The 22,270-nt window shown below is 42.8% G+C and overlaps 1 protein-coding gene across 1 annotated transcript; it reads right to left on the reverse strand.

The window, feature by feature from the left end:
- Window positions 1–3,452: 3,452 nt before the first annotated feature.
- LOC102392281 lies at window positions 3,453–22,044 on the reverse strand. The gene is made up of 6 exons (XM_044944183.2): window positions 21,907–22,044; window positions 20,469–20,728; window positions 14,901–15,278; window positions 9,581–9,877; window positions 7,693–8,115; window positions 3,453–5,810 (listed from the first exon to the last, which is right to left on the reverse strand). Exons 2-5 carry the CDS (start codon window positions 20,533–20,535, stop codon window positions 7,949–7,951), a joined length of 909 nt encoding a protein of 302 aa, XP_044800118.2. The 5' UTR covers window positions 20,536–20,728; window positions 21,907–22,044; the 3' UTR covers window positions 3,453–5,810; window positions 7,693–7,948.
- Between the last annotated feature and the right edge of the window lie 226 nt (window positions 22,045–22,270).

Genomic DNA, 22,270 nt, shown 5'->3' on the forward strand with positions numbered 1-22,270 from the left:
TTTTTTAATATAAATTTATTTTACCAATACAATATTTATAAGTTTTACAATAATTTCTGTGTTGGTTTTCTGAGGTTGATATACACACATAAGTAAATTTTAATGATTTATACTTCTCGAGAAATTGCCCATCATGAAACTTTTTCATTTAATAGATGTTAATTATTCATTACTTTCTCTTAGAGTTTTGTTGCTGTTGTGTTCTATTTTGTGGTTTTAAATATTAGAAGAATTTACTGAAAGGCTAAGGGATAAAATAGGTGAAGATTCCAAACTTGAGAGTTGCAGAGTTCATTAACCAGATCACCACATATTTGTGAGGTCTCTGCATAAAATCAGATTGGTTGTTCACCTAGTGCTATGTGGTATACTAAGAAAGTGTCCTCTCTCTCCTTCCATGCTCTCTACTAAGACCTTAGAAATAACTAAATAGAGCTGGTTAGAGTTTTTAGGGCTTTTTGTTTGTTTTTCATGTTGTTCTTGCTTAAAAGTTAAGTAAAATACCAAATGCCCAGATGAGAGTATTTGAGACTCTCTCAAATGACAGATACTGAGATTCCCTTTCAGACCAGAGCAAGAGTTAATTTCACATATGCACGTTATGAAAGAAATAGTATATTAATCAAAGAGATGATAAATAAGAAAAAGTAGCATAAACAGAGATAAGGGACAAAGACAAACGAAGTGCACAGTTGGGCTGGCAGGAGAATCTCATGTCCTGGGCAGTTAAGTCCTTCCATGGAGATGGAGAGCTAACATAAGAAGGCCATTGGGATCCACACCAACAGCATCTGCTCACCTGTCCTCACTCAGGGCTCCCCAGGCAGCTCTGTGGTACCTTGGTTTCCCATGTGGCCTTTTCTGAGAAGAGGATGCCCTAAGAGAAGTATCCAACCCAGCTGACAAGTATCATTTTTACTGTTATTTTATAAATAAGGAACGTGATTTTATGTATCAGCATCTGATGACGTTTGTTATCAAGATTTTTCATCTCCAAGTTAATCCATTTTCTGGGCAAACAATGAGATGGAGTTTCTGGACTCAGCCTGAGCCTAAGGGTCAGATTCTGAACCTTGGTGAACACATGTAAATAATGCCAAGTTGAGGAGCCTCATCATTCACTCCTTCCTCCACTCAACTGATAATTACTGCACTTTGTGCTGAGCACACATTAAGCATCATCTTGGAAGGCAAACTCTCAATCTCTCTTTGTCTTCCCATTTGAACTTTCTGAAAACACCATCTAGACCAAAGGTTTTCAGTTGTTGACACCCACTATGCTTCAGAATGATCTATTTAGATTTTTTTTAAATACAAATGATTTGTAGTTTGGGTAAGGGTTTCACGCAATTGTATTTTTGAAAACTCTGTAGGTGACCTGAAGAATAGTCAGAGTTGTGAGCAGTTAACAAGGATTTTATGTTGGCATCAATTAGAACAACAATTAGAACAAAATGTTCATCTATAGAATAAAATGTATCATCTACTTGTTTTCTATTGCTGTCTTTAGTGTCTAGACAGATATAAGTATGTTTATGGGGGATTTCAGTGAAAACATATATTAGTGTTTTCTGGCTGCTTTAGTAGAATATCACAGGCTGCATAACTTACAAACCATAAATTTATTTTCTTGTATTTTTGAAGGTTCAAGGTCCAAGATCAAGGTGCAGTAAAGGTTGGTTTCTGGTAATACCTCCCTCCTAGGCTTGCAGACAACAGCTTCTCACTGTGACCTTATATTCCTTTTCCCTGTCAGGGCAGAGAGAGAGCTCTTTCTCTTCTCATAAGTTCTATCAAATTAGTCTCCTCCCTGTTGACTTCACTGAATGTTAATTACCTCCATAAAGGCTATATCTCAAATTCCAGTCACATTAAGATTTAGGGCTTCAACATGTGGATTTTGAGGGGACATAATTCAGTCCATAACAACTAGTTTACAAGATAATAAACTTCCACTTGGTATGTATGTGGCTTTACTAAGATCAGCTCTTAGTCATGACATTAGGTCATGTCAATCTCATGCTCAAAAATTTAAATAGATTATCTTTTCTTTCTGTTAAGTCTTTTTGGAAGATATGATACAGAAGAGACAGACCCCAGAAGACAACCACTATCAACACCTTCACATCAATTTTTATATTCCTTGTGGCCCAGATAAACATATGTGAATATCTATTTATAATTCCAAGATAACCCAATATCTGCTGTTAATCCCATCCTGCCTATATAATGTAACTTATTATTAGAAAGACTACTCTGAATGCTGTTTGAAAATAGACCTAAACCACTACAGAAACAGAGAGACTGTGAGGCTAGTAAACTACTCCAGGTGAAAATTGGTGGCCATCTTGGATCAGATATGTGGTAAGAGGTAGTCATATTATGAATACAAATAGATGATTGATAAATAGATGATAGATTAGAAATATTGATAGAAAATATAACAGTATTTGCTGATAGATGTGAGTTGTGAGAAAATGAACAAAATCAAGGATAACAGCAAAATTATGTGATAAAAAAACATGAGAGTATGAAGGTAGCATTTATTGGGATTGGGAAACTGTATAAGAACATGGTTAGGAAGCTTAAACATAGACATGTAAAGTTTGAGATATCTATTATACATCGAAGTGGAGATGTCAAGTAAACAGTTGGATATTTACAATGTGGACTCCTTTGGAGAAATCCAGACCAGAATTTTTGGAGCAGTCAAGTATTTAAAATCACCAGATGGTACATATCTATGTTGGTTTTCTATTGCTGCCATAGAAATCACTACAAATATAGTTGCTTAACACAAAATTATTATCTCACAGTTCTGAAAATCAGAAATCTGGTGTGAATCTCACTGATATTAAATTGAGGTATTCACAAGCTATGATCTTTTCTAGAGTCTCAGTAGGAGAATCCATTTTCTGCTGGTTCTTGTTATGACCTGAATTCCCTTCTTGGCAGTTGTAAGACTGAAGTCTTCATGTTCACCTAGTTGTAAGCTTTCCTAGCTTCTATAGACCCCCACATGTGCTGGACTTATGGTCCTCTTACTCCATCTTCAAAGACAGCAGTAGTATGTCAAATTCTCACTTCATATTTCTCAGACCCACTTTTCTACCTCTTATTCTTCCACTTTTGTGAACTTCCATGATTAAAATAGGACCACCTAGATAATCCAGAGTAATTTCCCGGTCTCAAGGACCTTAACTTTGACTATATCCGTAAGACGTTTTTCCCTCGTAAGTTTACATAGACACAGGTTTGGGGATTAGTGCATGGCCATAACACCAGAACGGAGAAGGCAATGGCACTCCACTCCAGTGCTCTTGCCTGGAAAATCCCAGGGATGGAAGAGCCTGGTAGGCTGCAGTCCATGGGGTCGTGAAGAGTTGGACACGACTAAGCGACTTCACTTTCACTTTTCACTTTCATGAATTGGAGAAGGAAATGGCAACCCACTCCAGTGTTCTTGCCTGGAGAATCACAGGGATGGGGGAGCCTGGTGGGCTGCCGTCTATGGGGTAGCACAGAGTCGGACATGACTGAAGCGATTTAGCAGCAGCAGCAGCATAACACCAGAAAGTAATGAGTGTAGATAGTGAAGAAAAGTGATGTGGATGGTCTGTGTCTGATGCCTGGGATATTCCAGAATTGTGAGATTGAAGAGATAAGAAAGAAACTAGTCAAAGCAACAAGGAAGCTACCACTGAGTGTGAGAGAAAGAATTGTGATTGTTGAATACAAAGTGATGCAGGGATTCAAGCAAGGACAGCACCACTGCTGCTGAGCTTCAAGGGAGATGAAACAGACTGTCTATTAGATTTAATGACATGAAGTTTCCTAGTGTCTTGAACAAAAGCAGTTCTATTGGTATGGTGGAAACAAAGCATGATGAGAGAGACTTAGAGGGAGAGACTGAATAATTCAAATAAGGTGTACAAATAGTTAATACACATGAAAAAATATTCAACCTTATTCATCATCACTGTTTTTGCTCAGTCATCAAGATGTGTCCAACTGTTTGCAGCACCATGGACTGCAGCACACCAGGCTTCCTTGTCCCTCACCATCTCCCAGGTTTGCCCAAGTTCATGTCCATTGAAGCAGTGATGCCATCCAACCATCTCATCCCCTGTTGCCCTCTTCTCCTTCTGCCTTCAATCTTTCCCCAGAATCAGGGTCTTTTCCAATGAGTCAGATGTTCACATCAGGTAGCCAAACTATTGGAGCTTCAGTTTCAGCATCAAGCATTCCAATGAGTATCCCAGGTTTCCATTAAGATTGACTGGTTTGCTCTCCTTGCTTTCCACGGGATTCTCAAGAGTCTTCTACACCACCACAGTTTGAAAGCATCATTTATTTGGCACTCAGCCTTCTCTATTGCCCAGCTCTCACAACTGTACGACTACTTGAAATACCATAGCCTTGATTATATGGACCTGTGTCACCCTTATGACATCTTTGCTTTTTAACACAGTCTAGGTTTTCATAGTTTCCCTGCCAAGATGCAATCATATTCTAATTTCATTAATTATTAGTTAAATGCAATTCAAAATGACAGTGAGATACTACATCACACACATACAAGGAAGGTTATAATCAAAAAAATTATAAGAGTTATGTGCAGGAATCCTCCTATATTGCTGGTGGAAATGTGAAAATGGTGAAACTGCAGGTAGAATATTTCTATAGGTAGAAAATAAGAATAAAAGAACAAGAGGAGGGTGGACTACAAAAACCATCTTGAAGGATAACCCAGTGGAAGATAATGATTGGTTGGGTGTCTGGAATAATGGAGGAAAAAAAGAGTCAAAATTAGTGAAACTGTGATCCTCTGTAAACCCAAATCAGGCATATCACTTTACTTGAGGAGCTTAAATGTGGTGTTTAACATCTGTAAGTTTTAGTTTTCCACCTGTGCAGTGGAAATTTCTGCCTCACAGAATCATTGAATGTTTAAATGAAAAACTTATGTAAAATCTATTGAGTGAACTTTTGAATAACAATGTAAGTGGAGCTGGTTTGAAGACTGTGCTGCTGAAATCCACAATACATCTTGTAAAGAGAGGAAGAACTCTTACAAGACCCAAGAGTGAGAAGCATTCCTCTCAGAATGTTTCCTCTAAACTGAGGTCAAGATCCCTCTTTCCAGGCCTCCCATGCACCAAGTCCCCATTGTCCACTTAAGGAGTAATACCTCTTTAGCCACCAGATGATTCACCAATGAACTCAGTCCATATTGCAGCACCAGCATCAGAGGCTAGGTCTTTGAAAGAGGAACAAAGGAAGGATATTCCCATCCAATATTTCAGGATTCAGTGCCCATGTACAGAAAGGATAATATATGAAATCTGGATTCACTCAGTGTTGAATTTAAGGTTTTCATCTGCCACCAACAGCTTGGGAATAGTATTTACTGTCCTATAAAATACAGAACATGATACCTACCCTAGAGGTTCCTTGTGAAAATTAGAAGAGATAATGTTTGTAGAGTGCCCAGGATAAAACTTGGTCCATTATAGGCTCTGAAATTCCAGCTCCATCTCTTGTTGAGCTGAGATCACAAAGGTCAGAGTAAAAGACCAGGAGCAGCCAGAGCTGAACCAGAATTCAAGCAGGTAAATGAAGGATGTCAGCATCAGAGTGGAGGTGTCCCAAGATTCCTGTTTCCTCCAATTATATTATCTTCATACCCTCACAGGTATGTTCTGGATCGCAGAGTAGACAGTGCTGAGAGGCAACTCTTGTTCCAGATGTTGTGCAGAGTAGACAGTGTTGAGAGGCAACTCTTGTTCCAGATGTTGTGCACTGATACTCTAGGAGTGAAAGACAATGGATTCTCAGAGCAGATAAAGTATAAACTAGACCAAATTTGGAAAACTCAGCAGAGTCCACAGGACTGGAAAAATCAGTTTTCATTTCAATCCCAAAGAAAGGCAATGCGAAAGAATGTTCAAATTACCATACAATTGCACTCATTTCACATGCTAACAAAGTAATGCTCAAAATCCTTCAAGCTAGGCTCCAGCAGTACATGAACCAAGAAATTCCAGATGCACAAGCTGGATTTGAGCTTCCCTGGTGGCTCAGATGGTAAAGCGTCTGCCTGCAATGCGGGAGACCTGGGTTCGATCCCTGGGTTGGGAAGATCTCCTGGAGAAGGAAATAGCAACCCACTCCAGTATTCTTGCCTGGAGAATCCCACAGATGGAGGGGCATGGTAGGCTACAGTCCATGGGGTCTCAAAGAGTAGGACATGACTGAGCGACTTCACTTAAGCTTGATTTAGAAAAGACAGAGGAATAAGAGATCAAGTTGCCAACATGCGATGGATCATAGAAAAGGCAAGCGAGTTCCAGAAAAATATTTACTTCTGCTTCATTAATTACACTAAAGCCTTTGACTGTGTGGATCACAAAAAACTGTGGAAAAATTCTTAAAGAGTTGAGTATACCAGACCACCTTACATGTCTCCTGAGAAACCTATATGCTGGTCAAGAAGCAACAGTTTGAACTAGACTTGGAACAATGGACTGGTTCAAAATTGGGAAAGGAGTACATCGAGGCTGTACACTGTGACCCCACTTATTTAATTTATACCCAGAGTACATCTCACAAAAAAAAAAAAAAAACAGGCTGGATGAATCATAAGCTGGAATCAAGATTGCTGAGAGAAATATCAACAATCTCAGATATGAAGATGACAACACCCTTATGGCAGAAAGTGAAGAAGGACTAAAGTGCCTCTTGATGAAGGTGAAAGAGGAGCATGAAAAAAGCTGGCTTAAAACTCAGCATTCAAAAAACAATGATCATGGCATTGGTCACATCATTTCAATGCAAAGAGATGAGGGGAAAGTGGAAACAGTGGCAGGTTTTATATTCTTGGGCTCCAAAATCAGCATGGGCTATGACTGCAGCCATGAAATTAAAAGATGTTTGCTTCTTGAAAGAAAAGATATGACCAACCTAGACAGCATATTAAAAAGCAGAATTACTTTGCTGAAAAGGTATGTATAGTCAAATCTATGGTTTTTCCAGTAGTCATGTACAAATGTGGGAGTTGACCATAAAGAAGGCTGAGTGAGCACCAAAGGATTGATGCTTTAGAACTGTGGTGCTGGAGAAGACTCTTGAGAGTCCCTTGGACTGCAAGGAGATCCAACCAGTCAATCCTAAAGGAAATCAGTCCTGAGTATTCATAGGAAAGACTGATGCTGAAGCTGAAACTCCAACACTTTGATCACCCTATGTGAACAGCCAACTCATTGGAAAAGACCCTGATGCTAGAAAAGATTGAGGGCAAGAGGAGAAGGGAGTGAAAGAGGATGAGATGGTTGTATGGCATCACCAACTGAATGAACATGAGTTTGAACAAGCTTCATGAGATAGGGAAGGTTAGGGAAGCCTGAAGTGCTACAGTCCATGGGGTTGCAAAGAGTTGGATGTGACTTAGTGAAAAAAATGGACCGCAAAGAAACCCACATGCGACCAATGCTGCTGACATGCACTGTTTATGGTTCCCCCTAAGTACCCAGTACCACACGGGCCTCAGATATAAATTTTCCTAGTTAATGCTGTTGGTTGTTCAGAAAGAACAGTAGGACCAGAAATAGCAATGACTAGGTTTGATAAGCACAAGTGCAGCTGCAGAGGGACCTAGTACAGCCTAGGATGAACTCAGCTTCTGCCTCTCACCTGGTACATGCCTTGTTGATATTCTTCCTGGCTCTGCTCTGCCCAATCGCCATCATCTTGGTTCCTGTGGTCCTCCTGCAATGCTGCTCCTGAGTCATACACATACACAGAGTGGAGCTTGAATCTCAGTCTCGAAAACCTGTGCCCAGCTCCATGGTTATGACCCCAATGCCATGATCACACACACCAGCCCCTTTGCAAGGGCAATCTCTGAGCAGCAAAATGAAGAAGAAAGGGTTTCAGTGGAAGAGAGGAATTATCTGAGGATGAAAGAGAAGTGCAACCTGCCTCTTCCAGTCTCTGTGTTCCTTTCGTTCTTATATGTCTTCCAAAAGTACAGTCCAGTTCCCAGGAAGAATAGCACAACCACGACGCCACATAGGATGCCTTCAAGGAGACCAGCAATGGTCTGTTCTTGTGAACCTGTTTCCATTACACAGAGAAAATGGAGAATGGTTAAGGGAAGACAGAATTTTTAAATAACCATTGCCATAGTGGGATAGAGAACACAGGGAGAAGTCTGAAGTCCTGGTCTGGAAGTTGAAGAGTGCAGCAGGTTCATTCATAACTGAACTGAGAAAATACCAAAATCTCCCAGTCAGAGACACTGCAGTTCAATTTACATCTTGTACACGTGTCTTCAGGGAGGGCCTTCCAGAGAAGGTGATGCATAAATTGAGTCTTGAGGGAGGAGTAGAAGTTTCCCAGATATTCAGAGTAGGCACAGCATTTCAGGAAGGGGGAACATAATGTTCACGGCATGTCTGTGTCAGATCATCAGCCACGGGGATTGCCATCACCCCACTGTGGCAGGCAGGAGAAGGACAGGGCAGGAAAAAAATTGGACAAGGAGGATAAGAGAAGGTAAGAATCTCTTTCCTAAGGATTTGCGGAGTGTTTAATTTTATCTGAGAGTCCATGATGAGGCTGAGCCAAGGGTTATAGGGTATTTAAGGGATGCTATATATATATATATCAGATCCCCCCAGCAGGTCAGGTCTCCCTGGGGGAGGACGGGTTAGAAAGGTGAACTACACACTAGGTCATTCATAATTCAATGAAACACTGAGTGTGAGGAAACATTGCCAGGATCTTTTCTTGGGACATGAATTCAAAGAAGACCAGACATGGTTTCTGCCCTCAAGGTGTTCTAATCTGCACAGGAGACAAGTCCACAAACTGCATTGCTACTCAGTGTGGAGTGGCCATCAATCACAACTTTAAAAATATAACGTCTCTGCTGGAAGGTTACAGGCACCTGCAAGGCCCTCTGGCAAATGAGACTGAGGTTCCTTTTCTTCAAATGTTATTAAGAGCAGAACCATAACCAGCATGGGGCCCTGTGTAACCATATTGATCACTCAGTTAAGATCACTGGCCTTAACTGAGAGACATCCTCAACAGCAGTAAGTAACGAAGTGAAGGACTCTTGACTTGGGAGGGCTGGTGGTAAAGGAAATAGCATTTCTAGAGGGTCAGAAGGGGCTCTAGGCAAACAATCCAGTGTGAAATACATGAGAAGAGAGACATTGAGCCCTGAATCCTACAGGGAGACACTGTGAGTCAAGTCCCTCAGATGACACAATTGACACAATCCAATTCACTTTTCCTAAAGATCACTCTAGACACACAATGAATGATGAATGATGTGGGGAGAGGTACTGGAAGGCTACTGCCTGGACCAACAGGGGAAAGCGGTGGAGAGGAGAGCATGGATGTGAGAGAAATTCAAAAGCAGAAGCAAATTGGTTGTGCTTCCCAGGCTCCTGTATGGGGTGACCCAGTGGAAGATGGTGCTAATAACACAGTGGGGACAAAAGCCCAGAGCTCTCACCCCAGTGCACCTGAGCTCCAAGAGTGTCCCTCTCCTCTGGCAGGCTGCACTTACCAGGGAAACAGACTTGTGCAAAGTCTACAGTGGCAGTTTTCTTGTCTGCATGGTTGCTGACCACACAGGTGAGGCTGGCATTGGGCTGGCTCAGGGACAGGTTCACAGTCAGGCTCCAGGAGCTGGGGGCTGGTCCTGGTGTCCCACTCCACTCCAGCTCCCTGGGAAGGCCCTCGCTCTCCCAGGTCACCTTCAGGTCCTTTCTGTTCTCTGGGTCCCTGCACTCCAGGGTGACATTGCACAAGCCCGGTGTAATGGATGATGAATTGACCAGGATCTCAGGAAGGAACACAGGCTCTGGGGCAGGTGAGACAAAAGAACAGAGCATCACATGAGTGGAGAACACAGCAGTTCACATTTTCTCATCCATTGTCTCACTGAAGCTCTGGCAACCTCCCTCTCAGGATGGTCAATGCATTTTCCAGAAGAAACACTATTTTCCCAAATCCCAAATATACAGCAATGACAATAAGAAAGGAAACAAAATCACCATCTCATTCTCTGTCGTCCCCTTCTCCTCCTGCCCCCAATCCCTCCCAGCATCAGAGTCTTTTCCAATGAGTCAACTCTTCGCATGAGGTGGCCAAAGTACTGGAGTTTCAGCTTTAGCATCATTCCTTCCAAAGAAATCCCAGGGCTGACCTCCTTCAGAATGGACTGGTTGGATTTCCTTGCAGTCCAAGGGACTCTCAAGAGTCTTCTCCAACACTACAGTTCAAAAGCATCAATTCTTCAGCGCTCAGCCTTCTTCACAGTCCAACTCTCACATCCATACATGACCACTGGAAAAACCATAGCCTTGACTAGACGAAACTTTGTTGGCAAAGTAATGTCTCTGCTTTTGAATATGCTATCTAGGTTGGTCATAACTTTCCTTCCAAGGAGTAAGTGTCTTTTAATTTCATGGCTGCAGTCACCATCTGTGTGATTTTGGAGCCCCAAAAAATAAAGTCTGACACTGTTTCCACTGTTTCCCCATCTCTTTCCCATGAAGTGGTAGGACCGGATGCCATGATCTTCGTTTTCTGAATGTTGAGCTTTAAGCCAACTTTTTCACTCTGCACTTTCACTTTCATCAAGAGGCTTTTGAGTTCCTCTTCACTTTCTGCCATAAGGGTGGTGTCATCTGCATATCTGAGGTTATTGATATTTCTCCCGGCAATCTTGATTCCAGTTTGTGTAACCTCTGTTTATGTTAGGCTATTTGACAAAGAGGAATGAAGGTAACAGATGGATTAAGGATATTTATTAACTGACCTTCAAATAGGGATTTATTCCAGAATACCTGGTTGGAACCAAGGCAATACAAGGGTCCTTAAAAGTAGAAGAAGGAAGAAGAGGAAGAGGTCAGAGGGATCAGTGTAAGAGGAAATCATCCCTCCATTGCTGGCTCTGAAGATGGACAAGTGTGACCATGAGCCAAAGAATGCCGGCAGTCATTTGTTCCTCTGGAACCTAAAGGAAGGAAGACAGTTCTGACAGCACTAAGAAATGGAGCATTTCCTGTCACATCAATAAACAAGGAAGTCACAGCCATCAGTGATTCCAGCCCCCAAATATGACTTGCTGAGCTCAGAAGGGGCCCAGGAAGAACAGTGCCTGTTATCTTGCAGCCTTCAGTCATTTCCCATGGTGATCCCTGAGGAGCTGGGGTGATGGGGTGGGGAGGGAGGGGAAAAGCCCCAGAGAGCTGAGATGAATATGAAAGGAATGGCTTCAGTAAGCCCAGACTTTTGCACCTTCCCATACACGGAAAAGTGCTAAATTCCTTGAGATATCTGGTTTTGCTTAATAACCAACAATCCTTTAATGTTCAGACTACCTGTCCCTTGTTGCAACTTCTATATAACCTGACTCCTCCACCTGCCTCCTCAGAGCAGTTCTCTCAGGGTTACTTCAGATGCTCTCTCTCTCCGGCTTGAAGTCCTGAAAATGTCTACCAAATAAAGCATAACACTCAACTTCTAGATTGTTACTAATCTTTTTAAGTCAACTTGATTAGCCCAGTGAGACTTCTGTCTGACTTCCGACCTCCAGAAAGATAAAATAATATTTTTGTGTCTTAAGCCACTAGTTAAGTTCAGTCACTCAGTCACGTCTGACTCTGCAACCCCATGGACTGCAGTACACCAGGCTTCCCTGTCCATCACCAACTCCCAGAGCTTACTCAAACTCATGTCCATCGAATAGGTGATGCCATCCAACCATCTCATCCTCTGTCGCCTCTTTTCCTCCCACCTTCAATGTTTCCCAACATCAGGGTCTTTTCAATGCATCAGGTGGTGAAAGTCTTGGAGTTTCAGCTTCAGCATGAGTCCTTCCAATGAATTTTCAGGATTGATTTCCTTTAGGATGGACTGGTTGGATCTCCTTGCAGTCCAAGGGACTCTCAAGAGTTTTCCCCAACCACAGTTCAAAAGCATCAATTCTTCAGTGCTCAGCTTTCTTTATAGTCCAACTTTCACATCCATACATGACTACTGGAAAAACCATAGCTTTGACTAGATGGACCTTTGTTGGCAAAGTAATGTCTCTGCTTTTTAAAATGCTGTCTAGGTTGGTCATAGCTTTTCTTCCAAGGAGTGAGTGTCTTTTAATTTCATGGCTGTAGTCACTATATGCAGTGATTTTGGAGCCCAAAAAAATAAAGCCTCTCACTGTTTCCCCATCTATTTCCCATGAAGTGATGGGACCAGATGCCATGATCTTAGTTTTCTGAATGTTGAGTTTTAAGCCAACTTTTTCACTCTCCTCTTTCACTTACATCAAGAGGCTCTTTATTTCTTTTTTGCTTTCTGCCATAAGGGTGGTATCATCTGCATATCTGAGATTATTGATATTTCTCTTGGCAATATTGATTCCAGCTGTGCTTCATCCAGCCCAGCATTTCTCATGATGTACTCTGCATATAAGTTAAATGATCAGGGTGACAATATACAGCTTTGACGTACTCCTTTCCCGATTTGGAACCAGTCTGTGGTTTCATGTCCAGTAATTTGTGATTTGTGCAATAGATAGAGTTAATACACAAATCAAATAAACTGAGTCCTATAAAGACGAATAATTATTATGACAAATACTAATGAAGAACTATGGATGGAGGATTGTAACATCATGCAGGAGGTGGTGTTCAAAACCATCCCCAAGAAAAAGAAATACAAAAAGGCAAAATGGCTGTCTGAGGAAGCCTTACAAATAGCTGAGAAAAGAAGACAAGAAAATGGCAAAGGAGAAAAGCAAAGGTATATCCGAATGCAGAGTTCCAAAGAATAGCAAGGAGAGATAAGAAAGTTTTTCTAAATGATCAATGCAAAGAAATAGAAAAAAACAATACAATGGGAAAGACTAGAGATTCCTTTGAGAAAATTAGAGATACCAAGGGAACATTTCATACAAAGATGGGCACAATAAAAGACAGAAACAGAATAGACCTAACAGAAGCAGAACTTATTAGCAAGAAGTGGAGAACTTCTTCACAGAAGAACTATACAGAAAAGATCTAAATGACCCAGATCACCACGATGGTGTGATCACTGACCTAGAGCCAGACATCATGGAGTGCAAAGTCAAGTGGGATTTAGGAAGCATCACTATGAATAAAGATAGTGGAGGTGGCAGAATTCCAACTGAGATAGTTCAAGTCCTAAAACATGATCCTGTGAAACTGTTGCACTCAATATGCCAGCAAATTTGGAAAGCTCAGCAGTGGCCACAGGATTGGAAAAGGTCAGTTTTCATTCCAATCCCAAAAAAAGGCAATGCCAAAGAATATTCAAACTACCACACAATTGCACTCATCTCACATACTAGCAAAGCAATGCTCAAAATTCTCCAAGCCAGGCTTCAGCCATACATGAGCTGAGAACTTCTAGATGTTCAAACTGGATTTACAAAAGGCAGAGGGACCAGAGAAAATTGCCAACATCTGTTTGATCATAGAAAAAGCTAGAGAATTCCAAAAAAAAAAAAATCATCTTCTGCTTCATTGACTACACTGAAGCCTTTGACTATGTGGATAACAACAAACGGTGGAAAATTCTTCAAGAGATTGGAATACCAGACCACCTTACCTGCCTCCTGAGAAATCTGCATGCAGGTCAAGAAGCCACAGTTAGAACCAGACATGGAAAAACAGACTGGTTCCAAATTGGGAAGGAGTACATCAAGACTGTATATTGTCACCCTACTTATTTAATTTATATGCAGAGTACATCAGGCAAAATGCTCTGCTGGATGAAGCACAAGCTGGACTCAAGATTGCCAAGAGAAATATCAATAACCTCAGATATGCAGATGACACCACCCTTATGGCAAAAATTGAATAAGAACTAAAGAGCCTCTTGTTGAAAGTGAAAGAGGAGAATCAAAAAGCTGGCTTAAAATTCAACATTCAAAAAATGAAGATCATGGCATCCATTCCCATGATTTCATGCAAATAGATGGGGAAACAATGGAAACAGTGACAGACTTTATTTTCTTGGGCTCCACAATCATTGCAGACGGTGACTACAGTCATGAAATTAAAAGACGCTTGCTCCTTAGAAGAAAAGCTGTGACCAATCTAGACAGAATATTAATAAGCAGAGACATTTCTTTGCCAGCAAAGGTCCATCTAGTCAAAGCTATGGTTTTTCCAGTAGTCATGTATGGATGAGAGAGTTGGACCATAAATAAAGCTGAGCACTGAAGAATTGATGCTTTTGAACTGTGGTTGGGGAAGACTCTTGAGAGTCCCTTGAACTACAAGGAGATCCAACCAGTCAATCCTTAAGGAAATCAGTCCGAAATATTCATTGGAAGGACTAATGCTGAAGCTGAAGCTCCAATACTTTGGCCACCTGATGGGGAGAACTTACTCATTGGAAAAGACCCAGATGCTGGGAAAGATTGAAGGCAGGAGGAGAAGGGGGTGACAGAGGAAGAGATGGTTTGATGGCATCATCAACTCGATGGACATGAGTTTGAGCAAGCTCCTGGAGTTGGTGATGGACAGAAAACCTGGCATGCTGCAGTCCTTGGGGTCACAAGAGTCAGGCACAACTCAGCGACTGAAGACAACTGAACTGAACTGAGCTAATGAGAAATACATTTACCCAAATTTTCTTCCTCCTTTTCCAAAACACTGAAGTGATTTTATCCCTGGTATGAATATCAGCTCTGTACACCATTTGTGGCAAACCTACCTACCCTAATTCTGAAAGAGAAAACAGGATATGAAGGCTGGTGTCTGGAAGGGATCATGAAAAATGGGGCTTATGTGAAACTCCTAGCACAAAAGCAGGAGAGAAGCCATAGGGTGGGGTAAGGCAGTGTCACTTACCATAGACAGTGAGGAGGAAAACCTGGTTCAATTCCATTCCTCCAGTGAAGCTGGCTCGAGCCCGGTACTGCCCACTGTCCTCTGGGGTCAGGTTCTCAATCTTCAAGGATGTCACATTGGGCACATGGACCCTCTGCTGGTACTTGTCCTGGAGGCTGACCCAGGTTGGGGTGTCTGCCCCACGGCGGACTTGCAGCAGGACTCTGTAGTTTAACTCAGGGCCAAAGCCCCATGAGACCTCCTCTGGGTCAGCTTCTTGCTTCTTGACTATACGAAACAACACAGAACCTCCTTGGATCCCCTGCATAGGAACAAATCTAGAATGCTGAACTTCAGAACCATATTTTCCAGAACTCTGGCCCACTGTGCTGCAGATGCCTAGAACAATGGAGATAGGAAATGTGAGTAGTTTCTCAGTTAAGAATAAAGGAGAAAACAACATGATTCACCTTTTTCATTAAATCCATCCAATATACTCTCCTGATTCTTGGAATGCAAGGACAATGAATTTAAAATAATTCTGGGATCAAGTCCTGGTTCTGGTGGTGCGTAACCTTCTACAAGTTACTTAAGCTTGCTAATCCACATTTTCCTTACTTGGTTGATAATGATGTGTGTGAATTATGTGAGATCATGGGTCTGAATCACGTTTTCAGGTATATATTAAGTGTAAGATTGTAGGAGGGGATCTAAATTGTCTCCCAAAGACCCCCCTTCCTCCTGTTCACACTCTTTTGACACCTCTTCCCCTGGAATATGGGCTGCACCTAGTGACTGGCTTCTAAGGAATAGAATACAGACACAGATGGATGTCACTCCATGATACTAGGTTATACAAGACTGTAGGGTCCCTCTTCCTTAAACACACACATTTTCTCTCCTTCACTTTCTTTCTTTCTCACTCTGAGGAACCCAGCTATCATGTTGTCAGCTGCCCTAAGGAGGGGCCCACATGGCAAGGAAGTGAGAGAGCCTCTGGCCCACAGTCAGGAAGGAACTGAGGCCTTCAACCCAACAGCCACAGAAACTGCCTCCCATCAGCAACTGCACAAGAGAGCTTAGAAGTAGATCCTTTTCAGATGACCCTAGGGCTGATGCAGCCCCAGCCAAGACCTTGATTTCACTTGGGGAGACCCTGAGCCAGAGGACCAAGCTGAAATACCCCTGGGCCCTCACCCACAGAAACTGACTGGGTGGTATTCAAGGCACTAAGTTTTGGGGTGACAGGTTATACAATAGACACCTAATCACAATAGACACCTAATACAAATACAAAAGCTGGCCTCCTTCCTGCTCTTTACAGGCAGTATAGTAGTCAGGATAAAATACACTATACTGTGTAAAAATGGTTATAATACCTCATGGTCTTAGAACAAGGGGTGTTTATATCCCCCACCACAGTTCCCATGAAAGAGTGACAGAGAGAGGTCCTATCACACATGGAAGAGTCTCCACCTCCTTGCAGCTGCACACACAGAGCTCACAGCATCCTCATGGGCTCCCAGCCCCACAGCAGGGAGGGAAGAAAGGAGAGTTACACAGGGGTTTCCCTGCTTCTGTCCAGAAGTAGCGAGCTCTCTGCTCTTGATTTTGGCCAGCACTGGTCACAAGGCCCTGGCTAACTGCCAGTGACTAGAATATGCGAGGGAGCAAGTGATCAGTGAGTCCTGCTGTCCCTGCCACCAAATCAGCCAGTCCCTGAGAGGTTACAGTGGGCCTTCCTCAGACACTTCCCTGCAGAGCTGTGACCAGTGGTTACATTCCCTTCAGGATGACCTGATCCAGAGCCCATCTTCCCACTTGAAGCTTAAGTTCCAGAGACCTGATGCCCTCTGTCCTTTAGGGGACCAGGGTAGGACAGTATAGGACCAGGGAAAGTGCCACAGAATAACTTTATCCTGAAAGAAAAAACAATCTCTTTCTTCCTTCAGGTCAAGATTCACCTGATTCAATCGGGTGCGGCTCCAATTGCCAAGGACCCAGTTTTCTCTTCAAATCATCAAGTTCTCATCTCAAACCTGCCTCCCTCCTGCTGTACTAATACCTATTCCTGGTCTCACTGGAAGCAGAGAATAGCTCATGCCAGCATTCATATGCACAGGTGTTTCAGATATTTTTGTATTCACTTAATCATCAGCTCAGGATCAGGCCTTCACCACAGTCCTTTCAGCTCCTTTTGCAAAACCATGATCCTCACACTGAGCTTAACAACCTTTTAGTCCCAAGTCAAAGCCTTCATGATCTGTATCAGTGGGGACAGTGGTTCATGAGAGTAAACGGTATTCACTCATCCATGCATCCTATCTGGCTCCTCACAGCCCCTCTTCTGCCCATTCATTCTACACCTCACTCCCCTCTGAGACCCTAGAGCAAGACTAGGTCTGCTGCAAAGGACATATTACCCTGTAGAGCAGCAGTCTCCAACCTTTCAGCACCAGTGAAGGTTGGTGTCATGGAAGGACAATTTTTCCACAAACGGGGACAGAGGATGGTTTCAGGATGATTCAAGCACATTATATTTATTGTGCATTTTATTTCTATTATTATAATAATGCATTGTGATATATATGAAATAATTGTACAGCTCAACATAATGCAGAATCAGTGGAAGCCCTGAGCTTGTTTTCCTGAGCTTGGGCAGCAATTCAAGTGATAGGGAGTGGCTGTAAATACAGATGAAGCTTCACTCGCTCACCTGCCACTTAGCTCCTGCTGTGTGGCCAAGTTAGCCACTTAGCTCCTGCCGTGTGACCTGTTAGTCCCTTCCTAACAGGCCAGGGACCAGTTCTTGTCCATGGCCTGGGAATTGGGGCGCCCCACTATAAAGCACACACCCTGGTGTGAGAATGGACTCCCCCACACAGCTCACAGAAGGTCAGCTGAGAAGAGCTGGGCAAGACTGAGTTACCAGTCCCTCTAAACAAATCAGGACATAGACACCATGGCCAGCAGGTCCCCATGATACAGAGCCCTATCCCTCTCTCACCAGAAACAGAATTGGCATGAAACCTGAGTTTAGAATATAGCCTCCTGAACTAAGGGAAAACAAATTTCTGTTGATAAGCCACCCAGTCTGTGGCATCTTGTTTTGGCAGCCCACATGGAGTAATATACCCTAGGTTTTAGAGAGAATGTAGTCCTGCTGACACCTTGATTTTGGAATTTTGGGCTCCAGAACTGAAATAATACATTTCTGCTCTTTTATGCCATCCAGATTTTGGGTTCTCATGAAGAGATTAGTACCTATATATGAAGAAGAAGATAGAGAGGTCTCCCTCTCTTGTTCTCTCTCACTCTCTCTCTCACTCTCTCTCTCTCTGCATGTCTATTTGTCTGTCCTATCGCTTCTCGGCCTTTTGGCTAAGATCAAGTGTATTTGTCTGTCCTTCTTATGTAATCTTTGAGCCCCAGGAACTACAGGAGAAAAAAAAAAAAAAAACTCTAACATATCTCTCCAGTTAAATAAAATTGAGAGAGAGAAGAAAAAGCTTACATTTTACTGTTGTCACAAAGGTACCTAGTTAAATGGGATGTAATGTCATGCAAAGCTCACTGTTATTTCAAGACATCTGTTTACAAATGCTTTCCAAGAACTGGCCTGCCAATGCAGGAGACATAAGAGTTCAATCTTATGGGTCAGGTTCAATCTAATAGGTTCAATCCCAGGGTCAGGAAGATCCCCTGGAGGAGGGCATGGCAATCCACTCCAATATTACTGCCTGGAGAATCCCATGGACGGAGAAGCCTGAAGGGCTACAGTCCATAGGGTCACAAAGAGTTCGATACGACTGAATGAACTTAGAATTTAGAACTTAGAACATTCAACTTAGAATGAACTTTTACAAATGCTCTTTAACTCACTGAACTTTATTTAATTCCAACAAGTTCATATAATGACTTGGATGTGTGTGTGTGTGTGTCAGTCACTCAGTCGTGTCCGACTCTTTGCAACCCCATGGACTGTAGCCTACCAGGTTCCTCTGTCCATGGGGATTTCCCAGGCAAGAATACTGGTCACCATGCCCTCCTCCAGAGATTCTTCCCAGCCCAGGGATCAAACCTGTACCTCTTACATCTCCTACATTGGCAGGTGGGTTCTTTACCCACTAAGCCACCTGGAAAGCCTCTAAAACCAAAAATTAAAACAATAAAACCTTTCCAAACTTTCTTCAGAATTGATACTACACTTCATTATTTTCTCATCAGTTTTTATTTAACTTCATTACAAACATATGACATCTGAGGAAGTCATAAATGAGATATACAGCTTTCTCAGGACAGTCTTTCTTTAAGTTCCCTTTTTGTCTAATTCCATCTTCCCTGCTTCACCCTCCTTTCTTTCTTCTCTAAGTTCACCCCCTCCTGGAACCCACATAGCGGTCTACTATTCCTTCCATGATTTCTTCATTCTTTTTTTTTTTTCTGTTTAACTTTTATTTCTTTTTAATTTAAATTTATTTATTTTAATTGGAGGTTAATTACTTTACAATATTGTATTGGTTTTGCCATACATCAACATGAATCTGCCACGGGTGTACACGTGCTCCCCATCCTGAACCCCCCTCCCACCTCCCTCCCCATACCATCCCTCTGGGTCATCCCAGTGCACCAGCCCCAAGCAGCCTGTATCCTGCATCAAACCTGGACTGGCGATTCGTTTCATATATGATATTATACATGTTTCAATGCCATTCTCTCAAATGATTCCACCCTCTCCCTCTCCCACCAAGTCCAAAAGACTGTTCTATACATCTGTGTCTCTTTTGCTGTCTCACATAGAGGGTTATCGTTACCATCTTTCTAAATTCCATATATATGCGTTAGTATACTGTATTGGTGTTTTTCTTTCTGGCTTACTTCATTCTGTATAATAGGCTCCAGTTTCATCCACCTTATTAGAACTGATTCAAATGTATTCTTTTTAATGGCTGAGTAATACTCCATTGTGTATATGTGCAACCGCTTTCTTATCCATTCATCTGCTGATGGACATCTAGATTGCTTCCATGTCCTGGCTATTATAAACAGTGCTGCGATGAACATTGGGGTACACATGTCTCTTTCAATTCTGGTTTCCTCGGTGTGTATGCCCAGCAGTGGAATTACAACATGTGGTTATACAGACACCCTTAAATTTTGGAGGCCGCTCCTCACTTTACAAAATTAGAATTTTATTGTATTCAACATCCTGCACCAGCCCAAGAAAACTAGACTCCATTTGCTTCCTCCAGTTCAGACCCAGGGTTCTAGGTCTGCCTCTTCTCCATGGGACAGTGACAGAGGCTGGCACACCCCTCTGCCAGGTCAGGAGGGCCTTGTTCCCATTCCCTTGATCCCCAGGAGCTGCTTCTTTACCACTCTCTATTCCTCTCCACATGGAGCTCCAGGCTCTCTTAGCTTCACTGTTATTGAAACAGTAGTGACTTCATCTCCCTAGTAAAAAATCCCTTAATGCTAGCCAAGGCTGCCTCCACTCAGGGTTCCCAGCCTCAACAAAACTTAAGACATCAGAGAGAGATGTCTTGTCCTGAATCTTGCCCCCCATCACAAAAAGCCCAGGCTACTCACTGAGGAGGAGGCTGGTGAGTCCCAGGATCCGGGCAACCCAGCAGAGGTCCTCTGAGTAGGGCTCCATCTCAGGCTGCCTGCCAGCCTATGCAGCTGCAGAGGAAACATTTAGGAGGAGCAGCAAGAGAGCGGGAAAGGCTTCACTCCTAAGAGTTCTTGGGCTTTTCCCCACCCGAAGGGTGGGGCTACCAAGTTAGCTCCGGAGGTCAGCTCACAGGGCTAGAATAAGTCATTCAGATGTTTCTTATTATCCTCAGTACCTACAACAGGACATCAATAAACAATTTCATAATAAATATATAAACAACTCCACTTTATGATATACCTGTACTGTATTGGCAAGGTGCCCCATTCCTGTGGTCATGCTAGTTTGGTGATCGCACACTCCTTACTCCTACCCCCATTATAATCCCTTTACTAGTTTCCCCTGGTTAACAGCTCAGTCCAGGCATCCTTGGTCACTAATATCAACCTATGGTCCAGCACAGAAATTACACTATTACACTACAGCACCACACTATTACAGCCAGGGTGGGCAAGACATCTTCTTCTTTATACTATTTAGTGAGATAAATTTCCTTTTTGATTTTCTGGTAACTTCAACTATCTGTTGCCTAAGTAAGAAGCCATTACCAAAAGAAAATAAAGATCGTTGTGAAAAGTGTCGCATTCCCACATGCCCAGTACAAATATTGGCATTTATCTATTGCTTGCACTCTTCTGGTTTTCTTAGTTGTCACTAGTACCAGTTATCCTCCCTACACACAGGACAAAGCCAGACCCCACGGTCTCTGATAGGCTCTTGTCTGCATTACACCCACCACTTCCCTTTCATCCTTTGCCAGCACTGCTCCTGCTATCACAGAGGGGCAGGAGTAGATATCTATACTCCTTCTGGCCACAGCCTCAGCTGCCTCAGACTCACTGCCACCTACTGAGGCTCACACGCTGGTGTCTTCTCCCCAGACTGAATACCTCACACCTGAGAACTGTCATGCCCCACACACCACAGGAGCAGCCCCATATACCTAACTCCTGGTCCATGCCTCCTTCTCCGGCCCACTGAGGTGTTCTCCTCAGCTGCCCAGGCCCCAGTGCTGCATCCTCAAGACTGGCCCCACAATCCTGCACTCAAGGTACTCAGGGCACGGTGCACTAAACCCACTTTCTGGATGTGAAAACTGAGATCAAGAGTGGCTGCATGACCTGCAGAAAGTCACACAGTGAATCATGAGTAAGGTCTGGATTCTTGACAACAAACTCTAGGGAAAAAATTCCCCACATCACAGTCACTGTCCCATCCCTCTCTATGGCCTCAAACAACTCACAGGAGTCCATTTTGTGCTTTCTCCCTTAAACCGCTCTGCAACATCTCAGACAAGAGAATATCCAGCACCGGCTCATTTCCTCCAACCCAATCTACTAATAAGGTAATTACTTCAAATGGTGGTCCATGAGTCCTGTGGTCAGAAATTTCTGAATGCAGTCAAAATCCAGGCAGTTCATCTACTGGTCATTCCCAGGGTGAAGAGAAACAAGTCTGGTATGTCCTCCTCCCCCAAGTCCCTACCCCTGTAGTGAGCAATCTTCATGTGAGAAATGTCTGGTTTTGAAAATCATTTGCTTAAGTGGGTTGGGGAGGAGGAGCCTAGAGAGAGAAAACCAGCACTGTGGTTCAGGCCACGGACGCTGGGAGAGAGCCAGACAGTAGAATTTATATGCTGGAAAAACACCTAGAACTTTTAAAATGTCGAGGTATCCTATCTCACATTCAACATACTAACCATCCTGTACTAGGGCAT

Source organism: Bubalus bubalis, chromosome 6, assembly GCF_019923935.1.
Source record: "Bubalus bubalis isolate 160015118507 breed Murrah chromosome 6, NDDB_SH_1, whole genome shotgun sequence".
In the NCBI taxonomy this organism is placed as follows: Eukaryota; Metazoa; Chordata; class Mammalia; order Artiodactyla; family Bovidae; genus Bubalus; species Bubalus bubalis.

Excerpts from the sequence above, each read along its gene's own strand:
- LOC102392281 (XM_044944183.2), bottom strand. The coding sequence starts at position 20,535 with ATGGAGCCCTACTCAGAGGACCTCTGCTGGGTTGCCCGGATCCTGGGA. Across the intron at positions 15,279-20,468 it reads ACTCACCAGCCTCCTCCTCA|GCATCTGCAGCACAGTGGGC; the intron begins GTGAGTAGCCTG and ends CCATTGTTCTAG. Across the intron at positions 9,878-14,900 it reads TTTCCTCCTCACTGTCTATG|AGCCTGTGTTCCTTCCTGAG; the intron begins GTAAGTGACACT and ends CACCTGCCCCAG.